The sequence below is a fragment of the Syzygium oleosum genome, unplaced genomic scaffold (assembly GCF_021117445.2).
Source record: "Syzygium oleosum isolate NSW1041296 unplaced genomic scaffold, Sole_v2.1 Sole_v2.18, whole genome shotgun sequence".
Taxonomy (NCBI): domain Eukaryota; kingdom Viridiplantae; phylum Streptophyta; class Magnoliopsida; order Myrtales; family Myrtaceae; genus Syzygium; species Syzygium oleosum.
The window spans coordinates 6,497,325-6,517,521 of record NW_026607502.1 but is presented as its reverse complement, the minus strand read 5'-3'; the positions used below and the strand labels follow the sequence as shown (position 1 = coordinate 6,517,521).

Sequence of the window (20,197 nt, the reverse complement as noted above, 5' to 3'; positions counted from 1 at the left end):
TGTTTTAATTTTAAGTACAATATAAGTTATCTATTTATGTAAAAGCTCATAATTCAAAATAAAAATGTATCAGCGGAAATAGTGAGTCACAAATAAAATTAATAAATTTTTTATTAACGTTCGCTTTTAGATATTTCACTTTTTCTTTTTGCCAACTTATAAATATTTCACTTTCAATATTACGAAAAGCTCTTATTTTCATGATGATCAACATACTTCTCGAATGATTGTTTCCTATAATCTATTTCACAAGACTTTTCCGTGCATAGCACGGGTCTATAGGCCACAATAATGGTAAGATGATCGTAGTGACAATGTAGCCATTAAGTTCTTTTATTCCTTTTTTTTTCCTTGATTTTCGGCACAGTACTAACATTGCCGTGGAAAATGACAACAAAATAAACCCGATGCGCTAATGCACCCATGCGTAGCACGGGCAAACTGAACTGCTGATATAAATCTTAAGAAAATCAGCTCATCTTGATTCCATTCAGCATTGAGATAGAACCGCCACCTGATAATGCCTAAAAGGCCATGACTAAGCACGCGGAAGAGGAAGACTCCAAGAAGTGGAAAGGAAAGGCGCGCTTGGAGCAGTGAATGGAATGATCATCCATCGGATCGGATATTGCCGAGAAGCCAACGTCGAGGATGAGGAGGAGTTTGGACCACAAGAAGGCAATGCGTGAGTAGTTTGCTTTGAGCCAATTTGAACGCATATCCAGATTCCAAGTGTGAACACGTGAAATACATGAAACGACCAACGTACTTCGAGAGATTAAAAATATACTTAAATAGTCGAGGAGCAATCATGCCTTGCCTCCTGCTTTCCCTTCTTCTTCTTTACCAGCGACGCTATAAATGTGTCGCAGAGATAGTCCAGTAACCATTTCCTTGCTCCAACCTATCTCAAGTAGTCGAGTAATCTTTCTGGTGCCAAGGAAACTACAGTACTTTCGCCCACCTTGAAAGAGCAAAATGAGACTTTCCTGGCATTATTTCATACCCGTTCTTATCTTTGCTGCACGGTACTTCACTGGTAAAAAGAAGAGGAGGACCATCCGTAGCGGACAACCCGAGGATACTGGAGCCTCTAGATCCTCGACCTCGCCAGAACGAAGTGATTCTGAGCCATCTGCTTCGTCCACCTCTACGATTGGAAACAACTATTACGTATTCCTGAGCTTTAGAGGTCCTGATACTCGCAAGGGCTTTGTCGATCACCTCTACCATAGACTCCGACACGAGGGCCTGCCATTCCATCCAAACTTCGTGTTCAGAGATGATGAGAACCTCCGCTTTGGTGAGCCAATTGCTGAAAATCTTCTCAATGCAATCGAGCACTCTAAGGTTTCAATCCCAGTCATCTCGGAAAATTATGCTGCTAGCGAATGGTGCCTCCGCGAACTCATTCATATCATGAAGTGCAAGGAAAGTAGAGGACAAATAGTCTTGCCTGTGCTTTACAAGGTGAAGCCCAAGGATGTGAAACACATGCTGGGGAAATTTGGAGACGCCTTCAAATCCAGTAGGCATCGTTTCCAGGAGGATGTCAAGCAACAAGGGCCGGAAGCACTCAAAAAAGCACTTGCTCTTAGAGTATACGAATCAGAGGAATTTGCTAGTGGGTACGTTGTTCACCTTGTTTTAATAGATCCTCGCCGGAAGAAGAATTTTTCTATTTATCATCCATAATCCTTATTTTGTGGAGCCATTAATAAGCTCTCATGTGTTGTGTTGTTTGATAGGCATGAAGCCGGATTAATAAAAGAACTCGTACGAGTAATAATGGCCGAGCAGCAACATGATGTCCTACCACCTCTTCCTAGGAACTTGGTTGGAATTGATGATCGTGTGGCTGAGGTAATGAAATTGGCGGATACTGATCGTTCCGAAACTCGAATTATTGGGATTTGTGGGATTGGCGGCATTGGTAAGACAACTTTGGCCACAAACATCTATAATAAGCTTTCTGAGAAATTTGAGTGCCGCAGCTTTCTTAGGGATATTAGAGAAACAATTAATCACAAGGGTATGGAGCATATCCAATCTCTACTGATCTCAGATATAACAAAAAATCATGAAAGTAGAGTGCATGATTATGTGATGGGGATTGGAAAGATCCAATTAAGTTGTGAAAAAAAGAAGGTACTTATTCTTCTTGACGATGTGGGTCATGGAGACCATCTCGATAAATTGATTGGAGGTTGTAATTTCGAATCAGGAAGTAGAATCATTATTACATGTCGAGATAAGGCCCTCTTGAAGTCTGAATATAAATGTTATGAACTCGTAGAAATGAATGGCAATGACTCTATGCTTCTGTTTAGCTTGTATGCATTTGAAGCAAAACAACCTCCAAGAGAACTTGGGAATCTTTCTAGTGACATTGTTGCCACCACGGGAGGGCTTCCTCTAGCTCTCGAGATTATAGGTTCATATCTCAAAGGAAAAGATGAAGACATATGGACAGAGACGCTGGAGAAATTAAGGAAGGTGCCTCATATGGATGTACAAAAAAAGTTGAAGTTAAGTTACGATTCATTAGGAGATCAAGAAAAACGAATGTTTCTAGACATAGCCTGCTTTTTCATTGGAATCAACAAAAGAATTGCCACCTACCTGTGGAAGGATCTCGATTTGTACCCTGCTTCTGGATTGGCAAGAATGAATGAACTTTCTTTAATAAAATATGGTGAAAACAATGAGTTGAGAATGCATGATCAATTAAGAGATCTAGGCAGAGATATAGTCCGTTCAGCACATAAGGAGCCTTGGGATTGGAGCAGACTATGGGATGAGGAAGCCATGAAAGTTCTAGGACGCAAGGTAACAATTATGTCTACTTTTGGCCTCTCACATGTTATCTAATCGTAGTCCCTCAAATTACTATTGTTACTGTTCTTTTTCTCTATATCTTTGACCATTCTCAGCATGCTATTAGCATTTTCTTGGTAACAATTCTAGCCTCTAGTTCATGAAAAGTTTTGCACTGGTGATTATGAGGCTCGGAAAAGGGTTATTAAATTTGTGTACTATTAATTTTATCTATTTTGCTCGTGTGTCGTTTTCACATCATTTTCTAGCAATGGCATAAGACTATTCTATCCAGCGTTCATAATATATACATTTGTTCATACTGGTGCTATGCACGGATCTAGTCATAGGTATTTTGAGCACATAAATCAACATTAACAAATGTTGTGCAAAATCAAACAATAGTAAATTAGGACAGAAGAAACTAACTAACAACTAGCATATGATTTTGTACATATTCATATAAAGTAATTTTCGATAAAAAAACTGAAAAGCAAAGATCGAAATTAAGAAATTAAATGATTGTAGGAAGTAAGTGACGGAATAGTGAAAGGTGAAAGAAATTGTGTTCTCCTTGTTTTATCTGCCTTTGGGGTGATACAATATCCACCTCTATTATGTAACGAGCGAGCCTTTCTTGGTACGGATTAATTGAGCCTTTATGCACACACACCGACAAAGAGGAGACAAAAATCTATTGTTAGACATTAGCCAAGAAAAAACAAATATTTAACTTATCAAATAAGATAACTGGAGAGCAAAAAATCAATGTTAGAATGTAAAAAAAGGAAAGCAATAATAATCACTGTCCTTTATTTACTAATTCATATATTTTTATATGAATGGGGGAATGGTAAAAAAGGCACTAACAAATTCTTAAGATCAAGTCGAATTTTATGACTGATTGGGGCAAATTCAATGATGACTAATTGAGTAGCGTGCTCATCTTAGGAGAAAATTACCCAATTGGTCCTAAATCTATTGTGTGAATGTTCATTCAGTCATAAACTTATCAATTTTGCCAATTTAGTCTTTAATCTTTGCACAAAATTCCAATGTAGTCCTTCCGATCAATTTTCGCCATGATCCAATCATTTGCGACCGTCCTACATGGCACACTGTCACGTCAGCGATTTCCTGTAAAAATTAACTAGAATGACTAGATTGAAATTTCACGCTAAGGTCTTCAGATTAAATTGCAATTTTGATAAGTTTAGGATTGATTAGACAATTTCTCACTCATCTAAGGATTAGTTGTTGAGCTTTGAGCTTGAATATCCAAAAATGAAAACTCAAGTTCAACATACCAAATTCTTGTTTCCATCCAGCCATACGCTAAAACCAAAAATATTTTATGAATGGGAAGGGAATGAGTTGTCATGCTTTATGAATGCATAAGTATGATTAGGTACTTTTTGTTTTTGAAACGTGTGACAGTTCTCACATATGTCAAAGGGACACCATATTTAGTCAGTCGTCAATATTACGTATGTTACAAAATTTAATTTCAAAATTTATAAGAAAACTTGACTAATTTCATATAGGAATTTCACATAAAACATCAAAATTTGGGGCATACGAGTGAAAATTGACATATTACATAATCATGTAATTATAAAAGATCACATACATTTCTTTTTTTCCTACAAGTGTAGACAAAATGCATCGGCCACAATAAAATGCAGAGTATACTAACAAAAGGAGGTTGGATAGTATTTACAATCCTCAATTTTATTTTATTCTTTGTAGGAGGAAAATGAAAAAATTGAGGCACTACGTCTAGACAAAAGGGGCTCCAGAGAGTTCATGGAGCGAGAAAGCTTCAAAAGAATGCCTAACCTGAAGTTCCTTCATTTGAGGGCCATGGGTTTTGCAGGAGATTTCGAAGGATCACTTTCTGAATTAAGATGGCTAAAGTGGGAGAGATGTCCCGACTCTTTCGAGGCGACCAATGTTCATTTAGAAAAATTGGTCGCGCTTGATTTATCATCCGATAATATTAGTGAAAAATGGAGAGGATGGAGTTCAATTAAGGTGAATATGAAAAAGGCTCTCTCTTTTTGTTACATTTGATGGTAAATCATTTTATTTTCTAACTGCTAATCTTGGAACATGTTTCTTTCTTGTAGATGGAGAGGTTGAAAGTTCTCAATCTTTCGAGGTGCTTCCATTTTCAAAGCACCCCTAATCTTTCTGCGTTTAAAAATTTAGAGATGCTAATCTTGAAACAGTGTGTCCATTTGAAAGAAATCGACCCTTCCATTGGAGATGTCAAGCGCCTCGTTTCCTTGAACTTGAGTTACTGTGAGAGTCTCGAGAAGTTACCCGAACAACTGGGCGAACTAGAGAATTTGGAGGAACTTGTCGTAGACAAGACTTGGATAAAAGAAATCCCTCCATGTATAGGATCTCTGAAGAAGTTGAAGAGGCTTAGTGCCAACAGTTGTTATCGAATGACTGAAGTTCCCAGCTCAATAATCCGTCTCTGTTTGGAACAGGTGTCGTTAGCGTTAGCGTTCTGCAGGCCGTTGCAACAAATCCCTTCTTCAATTGAGAAGTTGGGAGAGTTGGTTGAGCTGGACTTGTCATGGACAGGGATTAACGAATTACCCGAATCCATTGGGGAATTGAATAAATTGAAAATTTTGAGGATTTCTTTTAGCAAGATAAAAAGGTTACCGAGCTCTATTGGGAAATTGCAAAGCCTCCAAGAGTTCTATGCCGACCAATGCTCTGAACTGGAAGGAGAAATTCATGTTGATAAAGGTGGATTGTCTTCTCTAAAGACCCTTCGCTTAGCTGGAACAAAAATTTCTGGCTTGCCGGAAAACTTAGATCAGCTTTCTTCTCTCGAACGCCTCGATTTACTCGACTGTAGTGAGCTTCAGTCACTCCCAAGACCTCCTGTTAGCTTATCATCCCTGTGGCTCACCTGTCGGAGCAATGAGCTGCCATTGCTCTCTCACCTGAACCATCTCGAGGAGCTCACCCTTCATTCTTGCATGTCTCTTCAGAGCATCCCAGAGCTTCCCTCCTGCATACGGACGCTTGACGTTCGGAGATGCCCCAAATTGGAAAGGTTGCCAAAGCTTTCCGATTTGGAATTTTTGTCGGAATTAGGGCTCTGGGAATGCGATGGGCTGAAGGAATTGGATGGACTGGAAGCTTTAAAATCCCTAAGAAGGTTGAACCTATCCAGAGGGCCATGGTTGGGCGAAAGGGCAGATAAACTCCATGCGATACGAGGCGTTGAAAAATTGGGATCCCTGGAAGTGTTGGATATCGCTGGGCGCAAGCACATTCAAGTACTGGACCTTTCAAAGTCGGAGCATCTGAAGGAGTTGATTGTTAGGAATTGCGAAAGCTTAGTTGAAATTCGCTGCCCTAGCAAATTCCTGTGGCGCTTTAATAGGGATGGGTGCGAGTCACTCAAGAAATTACCAGACTTTTTGCCACATGACGGGCCATGATTTTTGAGGGAAGAAACAGCAAGAAGCTGACTGAGGTTTGCGGGGGGCTATAGTCGGATCTTCATGAGGAGGAAGCCAACGAGGTTGCCGAGGAGGGTGGTGCGATTCTGGGCATTGGGGGTAAAGAAGAGGAGGCGGGTGGATATGCGAGTTCGACGATGGGGGGTGATTATGGAAGAGAGAGAATGTTGGAGGCGAGGAATCTGGTGAAGGCAGTGGTTCCTTCCCCTCTCATTCACCATCCCTCTCCTGGAAAATCTCCAGTCTATACTCGCCTCGCTCTTTCATGTAATCGGTCGAATCTCCAAAACCCTAAAACCCTCTCTCTCTCTCTTGACGTTGTTAAGGCCCAATGAGTTTACACTGCGTCCTCTTCTGGTCAGGCTAATGAGGAAGGATCTTCATGTTGGGTCTTCATTGCTAACGTTCATGACCCTCTATGACCCACATTTCCCTTTTTCCTGCCAGCCCCTTCATTTTCATGTCAGAACAAATCTCAATCCAGTTCAAAGACCAAGAGGCATTTGTGTCGGCAAACCGGTACCACATGCTGAATTGAGGATAGATAGTGATGATTCTATTAGAATTGGAAAAATTCTAACCAGAGGTCCACATTTGATGATTGGATTCTGGGATCAAGTTCCGGCATTAGATTTTAGCAGTCATTCATGGTTTAACACAGGTGATATTGGTTTCATCGATGAGCATGGTCGGGTGTGGCTCACTGGTCGAGAGAGCAGCCGGATCAAGACTAGGGGAGAAAATGTTTACCCTGAAGAGGTAATGGACTGTATCTTGTCTGAATTGGCTTAGCAATGAAATCATTTTTCTCTTTGAGCAAGCATAGATTTGTGGATAGGTTCGAATGTGGTACATATTTTTCTGTCTTTGATGAACATGTTTCATTTTCTCAAAATCATGGCTAGCTAATCTGAAAAGATGTACCCTCAGCTCATTTTCTTGAGTAATGTTCTTGTTTCCTAACATAGGTGGCAGCAATACTTTTACAACATCCAGGAGTCGCTAGAATCGTTGTTGTGGGAATCCCTGAACCTCACCTGACTGAGATGGTTGTTGGTGTACCCTCAGCTTTGGTCTGATAAAAGCCGTGAACTTGGAGCTGGAAAAGAACGTTTGTTGTCGGATGAAATTCTTCGACTATACTGCAGAGAAAGGAACTTGACAGGGTATTGCTCTTTCCAATCTCCAGCTACTGTGATGCTAAAAACTCTCTCTGATATACACAACTTCAGGCACACAGCCCCGTGAACTTCTTTGCATATGTTGATTGTTGTTTGATGTTTTAATCTATCATTATGGCTCGTCTCAACCAAATATCATTACTATCTTTGCAGGTCTAAGATACCAAAAATCTTCATTCCTTGGAAGAAGCCTTTCGCGACCACTACTACTACAGGAAGATAAGAAGGGATGTAGTCCGTCAGGAAGTAGTTTCTCATGTTCACTCCATTCACAGCAATTTATTACTGCTGACATTATGACTTTCCAATTCAGTGATGAGATTGGAAATGATTGCAGTTTGCTATCCGAAAGATCGACATAAGTAATCGAGCAAATCCCGAGCCTTGCAGAACTCCCTCGCTGACAAATTCTGCGTCAATTTTATTGAGTAGGATTTTGCACGAGCCATGAAATTTGGGAATAAAGGCTATGGGAAGTTGAGTTTTTTAGTCATTTACTCATTGGGATCGGATTTGAGTAGGCTCATCAATGGGGTTAGATGAGTTCAAGGCGCTTGTATCATTGTCCCCGTGCAAGTAGTGTCATTTGTAACTCTAGGAACTAATTGTTTCCAACACCAAATTGTTTCTTGCACACAGACAAGATTAAATCTGAAAATGATTTGCTAGACATGTGAATTTGTGCTCTTTTCTGCGAGTGCACAACGCATTATTTAGTCCTTGCAGTGAGTATAAGCAGAGGATTACATTTCAGAAGCATTTGGCCTATTTTTTCCTTAGCTGGATGAGTAATTGAATCGTAAGCTTTACCTATTCTCGCCAGAAGATGCTCAATGACCGAGATTAGACCTTTCTACGTTTCCCCCTACCGTTTATATTGGTTTATGGAAATTCTGAGCAGCAACAATATGCTGCGAGCCACAGTTATAAGCTATTGCAGAGGTGTTGTGGCTGTGATTGCTAAAGGTGTTCATTTACATCAGTAGATGTAAATGAATTAAACCAAACCATGTAGACCAAATTAAACAAAATTTAAAACTTGTTCGCATGAAAACAACACTAGCAAAGTATAGATTTTCACAGCCGAGAATAAGCAACTTTCCATTCAAGAGCTTTGAACGATACACTCGAATCATCAATGAGTACAAAGACTCTAAAACCAAATGTTGTTACCGGTCTCTAAGGAGAAACAAAATAAGCTTAAAGATGAAGACCCTGGCCCTGCTAAATTCGGTCAAGAGAAATCGAGCCGGTTCAGCTCTAGCTAGCCACTCGTATTCCCTCGTGTTGTACTTCTTATACACCCTCCTGACACTCCTCGCTTTTTGATGGGAAGTCACCATCAGTCTCGAGCATTTCCTACACAAAGGAAAAGTAGCCAAAAGGAAATAATCCATCAGATTCCTATGTCGATATAAACAAAAAGATGAATGGTGTAATAAACAATAATTGAAGTCCCTCGCTACTTACAAGATTGTTTGGGCACTACAACCGGTCAACTGCTCATAGATTTTGCTGCATGGCTTACACCCTTCAACAGTGGCATGGGCGGTGTAAATTGCAGCGGCAGCCAATACAGAAGGTCGAAATGGGAGCGTTCCACACTGAACTAGGCAGAGATCGATGAAGAAGAAGGACAAGTGTTTGATCTGGTTGGAGGTACAAACAGAAACCCAAATCATTTTCTATACTATTGTCATAAGATCGATTCATAACAACATCAAATAACATTAACAGAAACCAAGTACGATTGAGTTTCCTTACGAAACTTCCACATAAATGTAGACGGGGTAGGGATTGACAATTCATACTCTATAGTGTTCAAGATCAAATACTCCTGCATAATGCCAAAGGACAAAGAGAATTATGTAAAAAAGAAAAGCTAATGAAGAAACAGAAACAAAATAAGAAATGGGTATTTCGCCTACCATTTCTACAATCTGCTCTGCAGAGCACGAAATCTTCTTCACAGGGCACGAAGTAAGCGCCAGGTGGGAAAACAAGTAGACACAAGGGATCGATTCTCTTATTCCAGCATACTTAGCAGCCAACTGCAGGGCGGTTATTCTGACCAAACTCACTTTCTTCTTTTCCACCGGACAAATGGCCACAAATCGGTCGAAAAGATTGATGGCAAGAAATAGAGCCTCGGTTGGGAACTTGAACAGCTTGTGTGCCTAGTTATTAAGTGAGAAAATCAGGAAAATTACCAGTTTTTCATAGCTGTGAAATAGATTCCCGATTTGGAGGGAAATAGGTCAAATTACATTGGATAGAAGATTCTAAAATTTCATCCATTATCGTAGTGCAAACATTAACAGTTCTGTGACTGCAATTTCATTGCAAATCTTGCAACAATTCATAGCAGAAATGTCATGAAAACCATCCTGAACTCAACACATTATTCTAGTCTTTGTTTGAACAATACTGTATAGTAATGTGAATCACAAGTACAACCCAAGAAATAAAAAAGGAACTCCTTAGTACCTCAATCAACCACTCGACAATACATGCTCTCAACTTCTTGTCGATGCCGTGCTTCAGTCTAGCAATGACATTGGGTTTTATGCACATAGATTTCTGCACGGCGTAAAATACCCAATTCAGTGACTCGGCACAATTTCAGCGTAAACTCATCGAATTGGAACATAATCAGCCTATAGATAGTTCACCTCTTCCTCTTCCGATTTGTAGAAGGCGCATATATCATCAACGTACTCATAGGCTTCCACAGCAACATCTGCACGTAAATTAGCGTCATCAGAACAACACGAGATGGGTCTTGTTGGAAATATACTTACATTGGCTGGATTTTTCTCTTCTACGTGGCTTTGGAGAAATTTATTCGGATAAATCTTGGCATCCAGCGGTTGGTGTCGGTAACTGGTCAGAAAACCCATCAGAAAAAAACAGAGCAAGCAAGATCATAATACCCTTCAGAAATCGAAATTAAAAGGAGAATTTGAAATAACGATGCAAGAAAAAAGAAGAAAAGGGCGAGAACAAGAAACAGAGCAGTACAAAAAAGGACATACTATCTGAAGTGCCCTAACTTGATGCGCGATCTAGGGCCCAGAAAATTGCCAATCTGCTTCAGTTCAAGTTCTTTCTTGTAGAGACCTGTAAGAAAAAAGAACCATCAACAAAATCCAACCCACAAAACATAGAAAGAAAGAAAGACGAAAGTGGGGGTTTTGAACGAGACTAACGCTTGGCAACTGGAATGCCGTGGACAGGCATCACGATCGTTGTCGGATTCGTGGTCGGACAACGGGAGGATTACCCAGAGAGGGAAACAGAGAAATCCTCTAAATCAAGAGAGATAATTGAATCGAGAGCAACAAGGATTGCTCAGAGCCGCAGCAGTGATATCAGCAAGAGACAGAGTTCAGAGCAGAGCAGCGAGAATTGCTCAGATTCAGAGGATTGCCCGGAGAGGGAGACAGAGAAACCCTCCGAATCAAGAGAGAGAATTGCATTGAGGGCAACAAGGATTGCTCAGAGCCCCAAAGAGAGCAGTGATCAGTAGCAAGAGACAGAGTTAACAGCCGAGGAACGAGCAGTGATCGGTAGCAAGAGACAGAGTTCAGAGCAGAGCAACGAGAATTGCTCAGAATTAGAGAGGCAGAGAGACAGAGACAGAGACAGAGACAGGGGAGAGAGGATAGTGAGGGAGACGCAACGGAACAGAGCATAATATAGGAAACTTGGGACGAGGGTTTTCTCTGGTTTGGACAACGGCACTTTTTCCCGCCCCATCTTTTTTATTAATTTTCTATTTCAATTATTTAATTAGTAATTGCGATTCCTTTAATTCTTTTTTCCACCTTCTAATATTTACATACATTTTTTTTGGTCAAAATATTTACATACATTCATTCATGTATATATTAAGTTGTTGTTGGATTGATTTTCAATTTTTAAATCTCGTTTTACAGTATATGCATTTCGACTTTTCTAAGCTCGAAATAACATAAAATTTTCCTAACATGCGAGCATCAATACCAGGTTTGTACAAGATTTCTAATAATTTTTTGAAATTCTGAAAACATTAAAATTTTGGCAAGAAAGTAAAAAATCAAATTTTACGTGCCAAATGCTTTCTTCCCACAGCGGTTAGCCATTCGGCTGCATATATGCTTATAGAGGATGCACACCATAGGCGGAGAGAATATATTAGCTCTTGGGAAGAAGTTTGCCAGCTTCTTTGATGATATCGATCGACAGACTTCCTCCGCCATTTAATATCTTTTTTCACGCAATCTTTTCCTTTCCACGGCCCTTTCTCCCCGAGGAAACTCGGAAGCAAAAGTGCCACTAGAAGAGCATAAATTTCAACATACGCCATGTAAGCGGGCAATGCTCTCCACACATGATAGTCGTTATTTAATTAAATTGCTCATTAAAGATCATTCTTCGTAGATAACCTGAGAAAGTATATTAGATCAGCAAACCATTGCCGGAACAGTGATCAAAGCTGCGACATCGTATTTCTCCATAAGCTCAATGGCTGACTTAGCTTTGAACTCGGGTATTAAGACATGGCAAGCTCCAGCAGTGAACATTGCCATGGCTGATGAGAGACCACCAATGTGGCACTAGGCAGCAGTATGCAAATAAATCTGCAAAAATTGAATAAAAATAAAATTCATTTGTCATTTTACTCTGACTCTTAATTGCCAGCATACCTTCCAAATATGGAAACGATCACTTCAGACTATTTCTGACAATGGTTATAGAATTTCCGATTGCCAACCAAGCATGAAGACGGTAAACGAGAAGAGACTTGGAAAGGGCACGTCATTCTCACTGTAACCACATTTGGCTATTTTTGCCATAGATTGAACGAAAAAAGCTGAACGGCTTGTGGCGACTCCTTTCGGTTCCCAATAGAACCTGAAGCCAATAAGCCCAGTAGAACTAAACATCTGGAAATGAGAACTTGGGACGTGCCATGCGTGACTATGAACTTCCAATGCCACATTTTTCCAAACCAAGGCGTCGAAGTGGCATATAATTGACCTTTTGATCCCACCTATGAAATCACAGAGAGGAAAGAAATCGTATAAAAAGAACCTACGCCCAAAGAAATCTGTTGAGTATTGGAATGCAAGCCAACCTTTGAAACTAGAAACCCAGATCACATAATGTAATCCTCAATTTGAGAACCCTTCAAAAATTGCCAAGAAAGATGGACAAAGAAGCTTTTCTAAGTAGTCTGGTTCAGATGTAGGGTAAGTGAAGTATATTATGCATCAGGTAATCAAGCCAAAAGAAAGTCGTATATATTTACAAATCTGGTACGGTTTGCTCTTTGGCAAATCTGATAACAATGAAACTTTTTTGGGCAGGCAATCAATCCAAAAAATTGCCATCTGGTATCAGTTCATATGATTGAGACTTCGAAATAGGTAATAAAGCTACATAGTGCCATTTCCATTTCTCCATGGGTGTATGTTTGAGCTTGCACCTTCACACGTCTCTAAATAGGATGTATCACTTTATTGAAGAGTAAAAAACCAATCTTTCCCAAAAAGTTACCCCTTGAAGACCACAAAAAAATACTTGTTATCGGCAATAAGAGGAAGTAAAGATTATACAGGAGGTGAAGCATATTATGACACCAGCATCACAAGCCCAGACGTAGTCAGTAGTTGGAAAGGAGCTCAGAGGAGTTACTGGATGCATATATAGCATGACCATAGTTGATACTAGCACATGAAAAGAAAGGCTGGATCAACGATACCAAGAATATCATGATTTTCTACATTGCATGATGGGTAACATGAATTTTTATCGTCCTCCAACAACTTCAGACTTCAAGAAAGCGACTTACCATTCACATTTCTTGAATATACCATCCTTGTGGATCTCAGAATACCAGCTGATACAACTCCTGTCTGTCACCACCATCACCGGGGTTACGGCTAACATGGCCAATATAGCTTCATTTGCTCTCTACAATCAAGATTTTAGAACGATTTAACACCATCAAATAGATGTACACATTATAAAACAATCATCATAATGACATTTAGCGGTTTGCCCTACTTTCTCAATTTTCTGGGCGATAAAAGAGACAACTAAGGCACCGAGATCTGCTGATTTCGGCAACTAAGGTACTGAGATTGGCTAATTTCTCCTCCAACCGAATCTGATACAGACACCTCATCATCCTTTCTGTTTTTCCACTTCCACGGAGTCATTGCCCACTGTTACCCTTCACATGCCGTAATTGCAACAATTTTATTATGTCTTGCTTTTTGGTTCCATTACACAGCATTGCATTTTGCATGCATGCACGGGTCTGCTAAAGATTCCACTGGAGCATCCAAAGGTGAAGTGTACAAAAGATATAGATATTCATCATGCTAAAATTGCCATGAAGTCGGCTCATGATGGACTGATGTCTTGCCACTGCTTACGTACCTAAAATTTGACAAGTGTCTTTTACTTTCCAATTTCGAACATGAATTATCGTTATACCCAATTTGTGGATTCAAATGCATAATTGCCAATACAGAGGATTTAACCCCTTCACTAACTAGTTCCGCAGAACTTCACTCAACGATCTGTAGTTTAGAGGAGCAGACGATCCCTCCAATGAATGCAACAGCTAGTAACAATTCCAAGTAGCAGTCACCAACGTGAGAAAACCTAAAATTTGAGTGGGGGGAAAAAGGAAAGAACAAATCATAGCTTACACTAGTAAGAGAAGAGATGGATGATCCATTTCATCAAAGCAAGAAGTTTCGACCAAAAAAATCAAAGCAAGAAGTGAAGCTGATGATCGGTTCTGCAACATTGATTCTATTCATCTCAAAAATCATCATTGGCTTTCTATCCCATTTCAAGTTTCGCCCACCTACATCAGACAACAAATGTTTTTCTATTTCAGCTCCAAGTACATGGCTTTTATCAGACCAAAGCCAGTTCTCTTTCACACAAATGCACCCAACAACCATCTCAGTCAGGCGAGCTTCGGGGATTCCCACGACTACGATTCCACCGACTCCTGGATTTTGTAAAACTATTGCCTATGTTGTGTAACAAGAACATGTCACATGAAAATTCGCTGAGAGTACATCTTTGTCATTTTTTTTTTGGTCGAACATCTTTATCATATTAGCTAACCATGATTTTGAGAAAATGAAACATCTTCATCTAAGACAGAAAAATATGTACCACATTCGAACCTATCCAAAAATCTATGCTTGCTCAAAGAGAAAAATAATTTTATTGCTAAGCCAATTCATGGATGATACATTCCAGTACCTCTTCAGGGTAAACATTTTCTCCCCGTCTTGATCAGACCACTTTCTCGACCAATGAGCCACCCCGGACCATGCTCATCGATGAAACCAATATCACCTGTGTTAAACCATGAATGACTACTAAAATCTGATGCCGGAACTTGATCCCAGAATCCAATCATCAAATGTGGACCTCTGGTTAGAATTTTTCCAAAGCTAATAGAATCATCACTATCTGTCCTCAATTCAGCATGTGGTACCGGTTTGCCAACACAAATGCCTCTTGGTCTTTGAACTGGATTGAGATTTGTTCTGACATGAAAATGAAGGGGCTGGCAGGTAAAAGGGAAATGTGGGTCATAGAGGGTCATGAACGTTAGCGAAGAACAAGTCTCTGCCATCCCTGCATATTGGGAATAGTATAATGAGCAGAGTAGTTCATTGCACATTGCTAGCAGGTACTCCTTCAACTAGCACTGAAGTAGTGACATTCAATGCATATATACTTATAGAGGATGCACACCGTAGACCGAGGGAATCTTAGTCCTTGGGAAGAAGTGGCCAGCTTCTTTGATGAGATTGATCGACAGACTTCCTTTGCCATTTAGTATCCTTTTCACGCAGTTCTTTCCTTTCCATGGTCTTTTATCCCTGAGGAAACTCAGAATTAAGCAAAAGTACCACTAGAAGAGTATAACATAAAACTGATACCATGAAAGTGCTTGTAAGGATCATAGATCTTATTTAACCTGAGAAAGGATATTAGATCAGCAATCATTGCTGGAACAGTGATCAAAGCAGTGATATTATGTTTCTTTATAAACTTAATGGCTATTTTAGCCTCGAACCTGGGTAGCAAAACATTACAAGCTCCAGCCATTAAGATTGATGATGACAGACCACCAATATGGCACAAAGGAGCAGTATGCAAATAAACCTGCAAAAATTGAATAAAAAAAATTCCATTCTCCAATTACTCTGACTCTACTTGCTTGCGGACCTTTCAAATTTAAAACAATCACTCCAGACTTATTGTGACGATGATTGTACAAATTCGAGTTGCCACCCACGCATGAAGACAAGAAAAGATAAGAAACTTGGAAAAGGCATACATCATTCTCACTGTAACCACATATGGTTATTTTTGTCACAGATTAGATTGTGTCAACAAAGCTGAATGGCTTATGGTGATTGCTTATGGCTTCCCAGTAGTCTGTGAAGCCAATAAGTACAGTGAAACTAAACATCTGGAAATGAAAACTTGGGAAGTTCCATGCATATATATGAACTTCCAATGCCACATGTTTCCAATCCAAGGCATCAAAGTGTGGCTCCACATGTTGAATTGAGGACGGACAGTGATGATTCTAATGGCATTGGGAAAGTTCTAACCAGAGGACCGGATTTGATTATTGTGTACTGGGATTAATTTCTGTTATCAGACTCTAGCAGTCATTCATGGTTCGACATGGGTGATGTCGGTTTCATTGATGAGCATGGTCGGGTGTGGCTCACTGGGCGAGAGAGCGGTCGGATCAAGACTGGGGGAGAAAATGTTTACCCTAAAGAGGTAATGGACTGCATCATGTTTGAATTGGCTTAGCAATGAAATCATTTTTCTCTCTGAGCAGGCATAGATTTGTTGATAAGTTCAAATGTGATGCATATTTTTCTCTCTTCGATGAACATGTTTCATTTTCTCAAAATCAAGATTAGCTAATATAAAAAGATGTATCCTCAGCTCATTTTCCTGGGACATGTTCTTGTTTCATAGCATAGGTGGCGGCAATACTTTTACAACATCCAGGAGTCGTTGGAATCATTTTCATGGCAATCCCTGAATCTCGCCTGGCCGAGATGGTTGTTGGGTGTACCCTCAGCTTTGGTCTGATAAAAGCCGTGAACTTGGAGCTGGAAAAGAAGAACGTTTGTTGTCTGATGAAGTTCTTCGACTATACTGCAGAAAAAGCTACTTGACAGAGTATTTCTCTTTCCAATCTCCAGTTACTGTGATGCTAAAGACTCTAAAATTCACAAATTCAGGCATGCAGCCACGTGAACTTCTTAGCATTTGTTGATTGTTTGATGTTTTAATCCATCATTATCATTCCTCTAAACCAAATATCATTACTATCTTCACAGTTTTAAGATACCAAAAATCTTCATTCCTTGGAAGAAGCCTTTCGAAACCACTACTACAGGAAGATAAGAAGGGATGTGGTCCGTCAGGAAGCTGTTTCTCATGTTCACTCCATTCACAGCAATTTATTACTGCTGACATTGTGACTTCCCATTCAGTGAAGAAATTGGAAATGACCGCAGTTTAAATATCCGAAAGATTGACGTAAGTAATCAAGCAAATCCCGAGCCTTGCAGAACTCCCTTGCTGACAAATTCTGCATCAATTTTTTCGAATAGGATTTTGCACAAGCCAATAAGTACAGTGAAACTAAACATCTGGAAATGAAAACTTGGGAAGTTCCATGCATATTTATGAACTTCCAATGCCACATTTTTCCAATCCAAGGCAGCAAAGTGTGGCTCCACATGTTGAATTGAGGATGGACAGTGATGATTCTAATGGCATTGGGAAAGTTCTAACCAGAGGACCGGATTTGATTATTGTATACTGGGATCAATTTCTGTTATCAGACTCTAGCAGTCATTCATGGTTCGACATGGGTGATGTAGGTTTCATTGATGAGCATGGTCAGGTGTGGCTCAATGGTCGGGAGAGCAGTCGGATCAAGACTGGGGGAGAAAATGTTTACCCTGAAGAGGTAGTGGACTGTTTCATGTCTGAATTGGCTTAGCAATGAATCATTTTTCTCTTTGAGCAGGCATAGATTTGTTGATAGGTTCAAATGTGATACATATTTTCTCTCTTCGATGAACATGTTTCATTTTCTCAAAATCATGATTAGCTAATCTAAAAAGATGTACCCTCAGCTCATTTTCTTGGGAAATGTTCTTGTTTCCTAACATAGGTTGCAGCAATACTTTTACAACAGCCAGGAGTCGCTGGAATAGTTGTCATGGGAATTCATGAAGCTCACCTGACTGAGATGGTTGTTGGGTGTACCCTCAGCTTTGGTCTGATAAAAGCCGTGAACTCGGAACTAGAAAAAGAAGAACGTTTGTTGTCGGATGAAATTCTTCGACTATACTGCAGAGAAAGGAACTTGACAGGGTATTGCTCTTTCCAATCTCCAGCTACTGTGATGCTAAAAACTCTCTCTGAAACACATAAATTCAGGCACACAGCCACGTGAACTTCTTTGCATATGTTGATTGTTTGATGTTTTAATCTATCACTATTGTTCATCTCAACCAAATATCATTACTATCTTCGCAGGTCTAAGATACCAAAAATCTTCATCCCTTGGAAGAAGCCTTTGGCGACCACTACTGCTACAGGAAGATAAGAAAGGGATGTAGTCCGTCAGGAAGTAGTTTCTCATGTTCACTCCGTTCACAGTAATTTATTACTGCTGACATTATGACTTTCCAATTCAGTGATGAGATTGGAAATGACTGCAGTTTGATATCCGAAAGATCGATATAAGTAATCAAGCAAATCCCGAGCCTTGCAGAACTCCCTCGCTGACAAATTCTGCGTCAATTTTATTGAATAGGATTTTGCACGAGCCATGAAATTTGGGAAGAAAGGCTATGGGAAGTTGAGTATTTTTAGTCATTTACTCATTGGGATCGGATTTGAGTAGGCTCATCAATGGGGTTAGATGAGTTCAAGGCGCTTGTATCATTGTCCCCGTGCAAGTAGTGGCATTTGTAACTCTAGGAACTAATTGTTTACAGCATCAAATTGTTTCTTGCACACAGACAAGATTAAATCTGAAAATGATTTGCTAGACATGTGAATTTGTGCGCTTTTGTGTGAGTGCACAACACATTATTTAGTCCTTGCAGTGAGTATGAGCAGAGGATTACATTTCAGAAGCATTTGGCCTATTTTTTGCTTAGCTGGACGAGTAATTGAATCGTAAGCTTTAAATATTCTCGCCAGAAGATGCTCAATGACCGAGATTAGACCTTTCTACGTTTCCCTCTACCGTTTATATTGGTTTATGGAAATTCTGAGCAGCAACAATATGCTGCGAAACCACTGCCCGCAGCGGCTGCATTGGCTTGCGCTCTAGTCCCCCTACGAAGGGATCAGAGTTCGAACCCCAGCATAGTCGTTAGGGATTCTTAAGTGTGGCGCCGTGGTGATGGGTCCTGCGCTAGCGTCACCCTAGGTTTATCCCTCCGGCTGTCGGCCGTGCGGGGGGTTCCTGGGTTATCAAAAAAAAAAAAAAAACAATATGCTGCAAACCACAGTTATAAGCTATTTGAGACGAGATTCGGCATTTTTGAACCACGAAACGCTTGATTTCCATTTCGGTTATAGGTGTAACCAACCTGCTATTAAGGATATGGCATGAAGTAGCAATTAATGCAAAAACAGCCGATTGGAAAGCAATAATCATGTTTCTAATCCTCCAATCTACCACCAAAACAAAAGAATTATACCATTTAATCCTTTTATCAGCCAACAAAATTGTCATAAAAATGCACTATAATATAGAGGGATTTTACAATGAATCCATTGATTCGAGATGACTTATTTACACCCCTTTACTTTATAATAATAGGAATTAGACTTGTGAAAAATCACATCCATAGATACAATGATGCGCCTAGAAGGAGGATGATAACATTTATGCCCTTTCTGAGTAGCTGAATACCCAAGAAAAATGCAGTGGAGATCACGGGGTTCCAACTTACTCTTAGAAATGGTGTTACGAGCATAACAACACAACCAAAAATTTTAGGGGCAAGAATAAAAGTCGACGATCCTTGTAAAACATCAATAGGTGCACGGGAATCAAGAATTCTAGTCGGCATCCGATTGATTAAATAAGCAGCGGTTAAAATAACATCACTCTAGTACTAGGCTGGGACATGACGGGCAAACATAAGAGAACTAGCGACCTCTAACAAATGTTGGTTCTTTCTTTTGACAACACCATTTTGTGTGGGGGTATCAACACGATTGGTTTGATGAATAATGCCATGATCAGAGAGTCTCCGTTAAAATTGACCCTCATTGTACTTAGTGCCATTGTCATTGCGAAGAATTTTCACAGTGGCATTGAACTGAGTTTGAACCATTTTGTGAAAGATTTGAAAACAGTGAAAAACATCACTCTTATGTTTCAACAAATAAACCCAAGTTATACGAGAATGACAATCAATAAAAGTGACAAACCATCGATGACCAGAAATAAAAGTACGACGGGAAGGACCCCACACATTAGTATGAATCACATGAAAAGGGAAACGACTTTTATTATTTGAAGATAGATATGTTGAACGAGTTTGTTTAGCCAAAATACAGGCTTCACAAAAAAACTCATCTTTATTACAAGCTGAAACGAGTCTAAGAAAAACT

General features: G+C 39.8%; 2 protein-coding genes and 1 pseudogene across 7 annotated transcripts; 1 reads left to right on the top strand and 2 right to left on the bottom strand.

Annotated features, from left to right (window-relative positions):
* Positions 1 to 501: 501 nt before the first annotated feature.
* On the top strand, positions 502 to 18,580 carry LOC115662696 (disease resistance protein RPV1-like). Of its 3 annotated transcripts, XM_056319628.1 has the most exons (9): positions 502 to 1,628; positions 1,749 to 2,829; positions 4,567 to 4,851; positions 4,947 to 6,575; positions 6,671 to 7,067; positions 7,277 to 7,474; positions 16,885 to 17,522; positions 17,730 to 17,932; positions 18,098 to 18,580. In XM_056319628.1, exons 1-4 carry the CDS (start codon positions 979 to 981, stop codon positions 6,285 to 6,287), a joined length of 3,357 nt encoding a protein of 1,118 aa, XP_056175603.1. In that variant the 5' UTR covers positions 502 to 978; the 3' UTR covers positions 6,288 to 6,575; positions 6,671 to 7,067; positions 7,277 to 7,474; positions 16,885 to 17,522; positions 17,730 to 17,932; positions 18,098 to 18,580. The 3 variants fall into 3 exon arrangements, with proteins under 3 accessions (XP_056175603.1, XP_056175601.1, XP_056175602.1); XM_056319626.1 differs by having other exon boundaries at positions 4,947 to 7,067; XM_056319627.1 differs by lacking the exons at positions 16,885 to 17,522; positions 17,730 to 17,932; positions 18,098 to 18,580 and adding an exon at positions 7,643 to 7,881 and having other exon boundaries at positions 4,947 to 7,067.
* On the bottom strand, positions 8,564 to 11,153 carry LOC115667891 (cyclin-B2-1-like). 4 transcript variants are annotated; one of them, XM_056319632.1, is made up of 8 exons: positions 10,699 to 11,152; positions 10,525 to 10,609; positions 10,162 to 10,372; positions 9,977 to 10,069; positions 9,418 to 9,666; positions 9,265 to 9,326; positions 8,960 to 9,138; positions 8,564 to 8,848 (listed from the first exon to the last, which is right to left on the bottom strand). In XM_056319632.1, the coding sequence occupies exons 1-7, from the start codon at positions 10,727 to 10,729 to the stop codon at positions 9,099 to 9,101; spliced, it is 771 nt and encodes a 256-aa protein (XP_056175607.1). In that variant the 5' UTR covers positions 10,730 to 11,152; the 3' UTR covers positions 8,564 to 8,848; positions 8,960 to 9,098. The 4 variants fall into 4 exon arrangements, with proteins under 4 accessions (XP_056175607.1, XP_056175608.1, XP_056175609.1 ...); XM_056319633.1 differs by having other exon boundaries at positions 9,301 to 9,326; positions 10,699 to 11,151; XM_056319634.1 differs by lacking the exon at positions 9,418 to 9,666 and having other exon boundaries at positions 9,301 to 9,326; positions 10,699 to 11,153.
* Positions 13,137 to 16,045, bottom strand: LOC115661949 (2-succinylbenzoate--CoA ligase, chloroplastic/peroxisomal-like; annotated as a pseudogene).
* Positions 18,581 to 20,197: the final 1,617 nt, after the last annotated feature.

Excerpts from the sequence above, each read along its gene's own strand:
- LOC115662696 (XM_056319628.1), top strand. The coding sequence starts at position 979 with ATGAGACTTTCCTGGCATTATTTCATACCCGTTCTTATCTTTGCTGCA. Across the intron at positions 1,629-1,748 it reads TCAGAGGAATTTGCTAGTGG|GCATGAAGCCGGATTAATAA; the intron begins GTACGTTGTTCA and ends GTTGTTTGATAG. Across the intron at positions 2,830-4,566 it reads TGAAAGTTCTAGGACGCAAG|GAGGAAAATGAAAAAATTGA; the intron begins GTAACAATTATG and ends TATTCTTTGTAG.
- LOC115667891 (XM_056319631.1), bottom strand. The coding sequence starts at position 10,729 with ATGCCTGTCCACGGCATTCCAGTTGCCAAGC. Across the intron at positions 10,610-10,698 it reads CGGCATTCCAGTTGCCAAGC|GTCTCTACAAGAAAGAACTT; the intron begins GTTAGTCTCGTT and ends TTTTTCTTACAG. Across the intron at positions 10,070-10,161 it reads ACAAATCGGAAGAGGAAGAG|AAATCTATGTGCATAAAACC; the intron begins GTGAACTATCTA and ends TACGCCGTGCAG.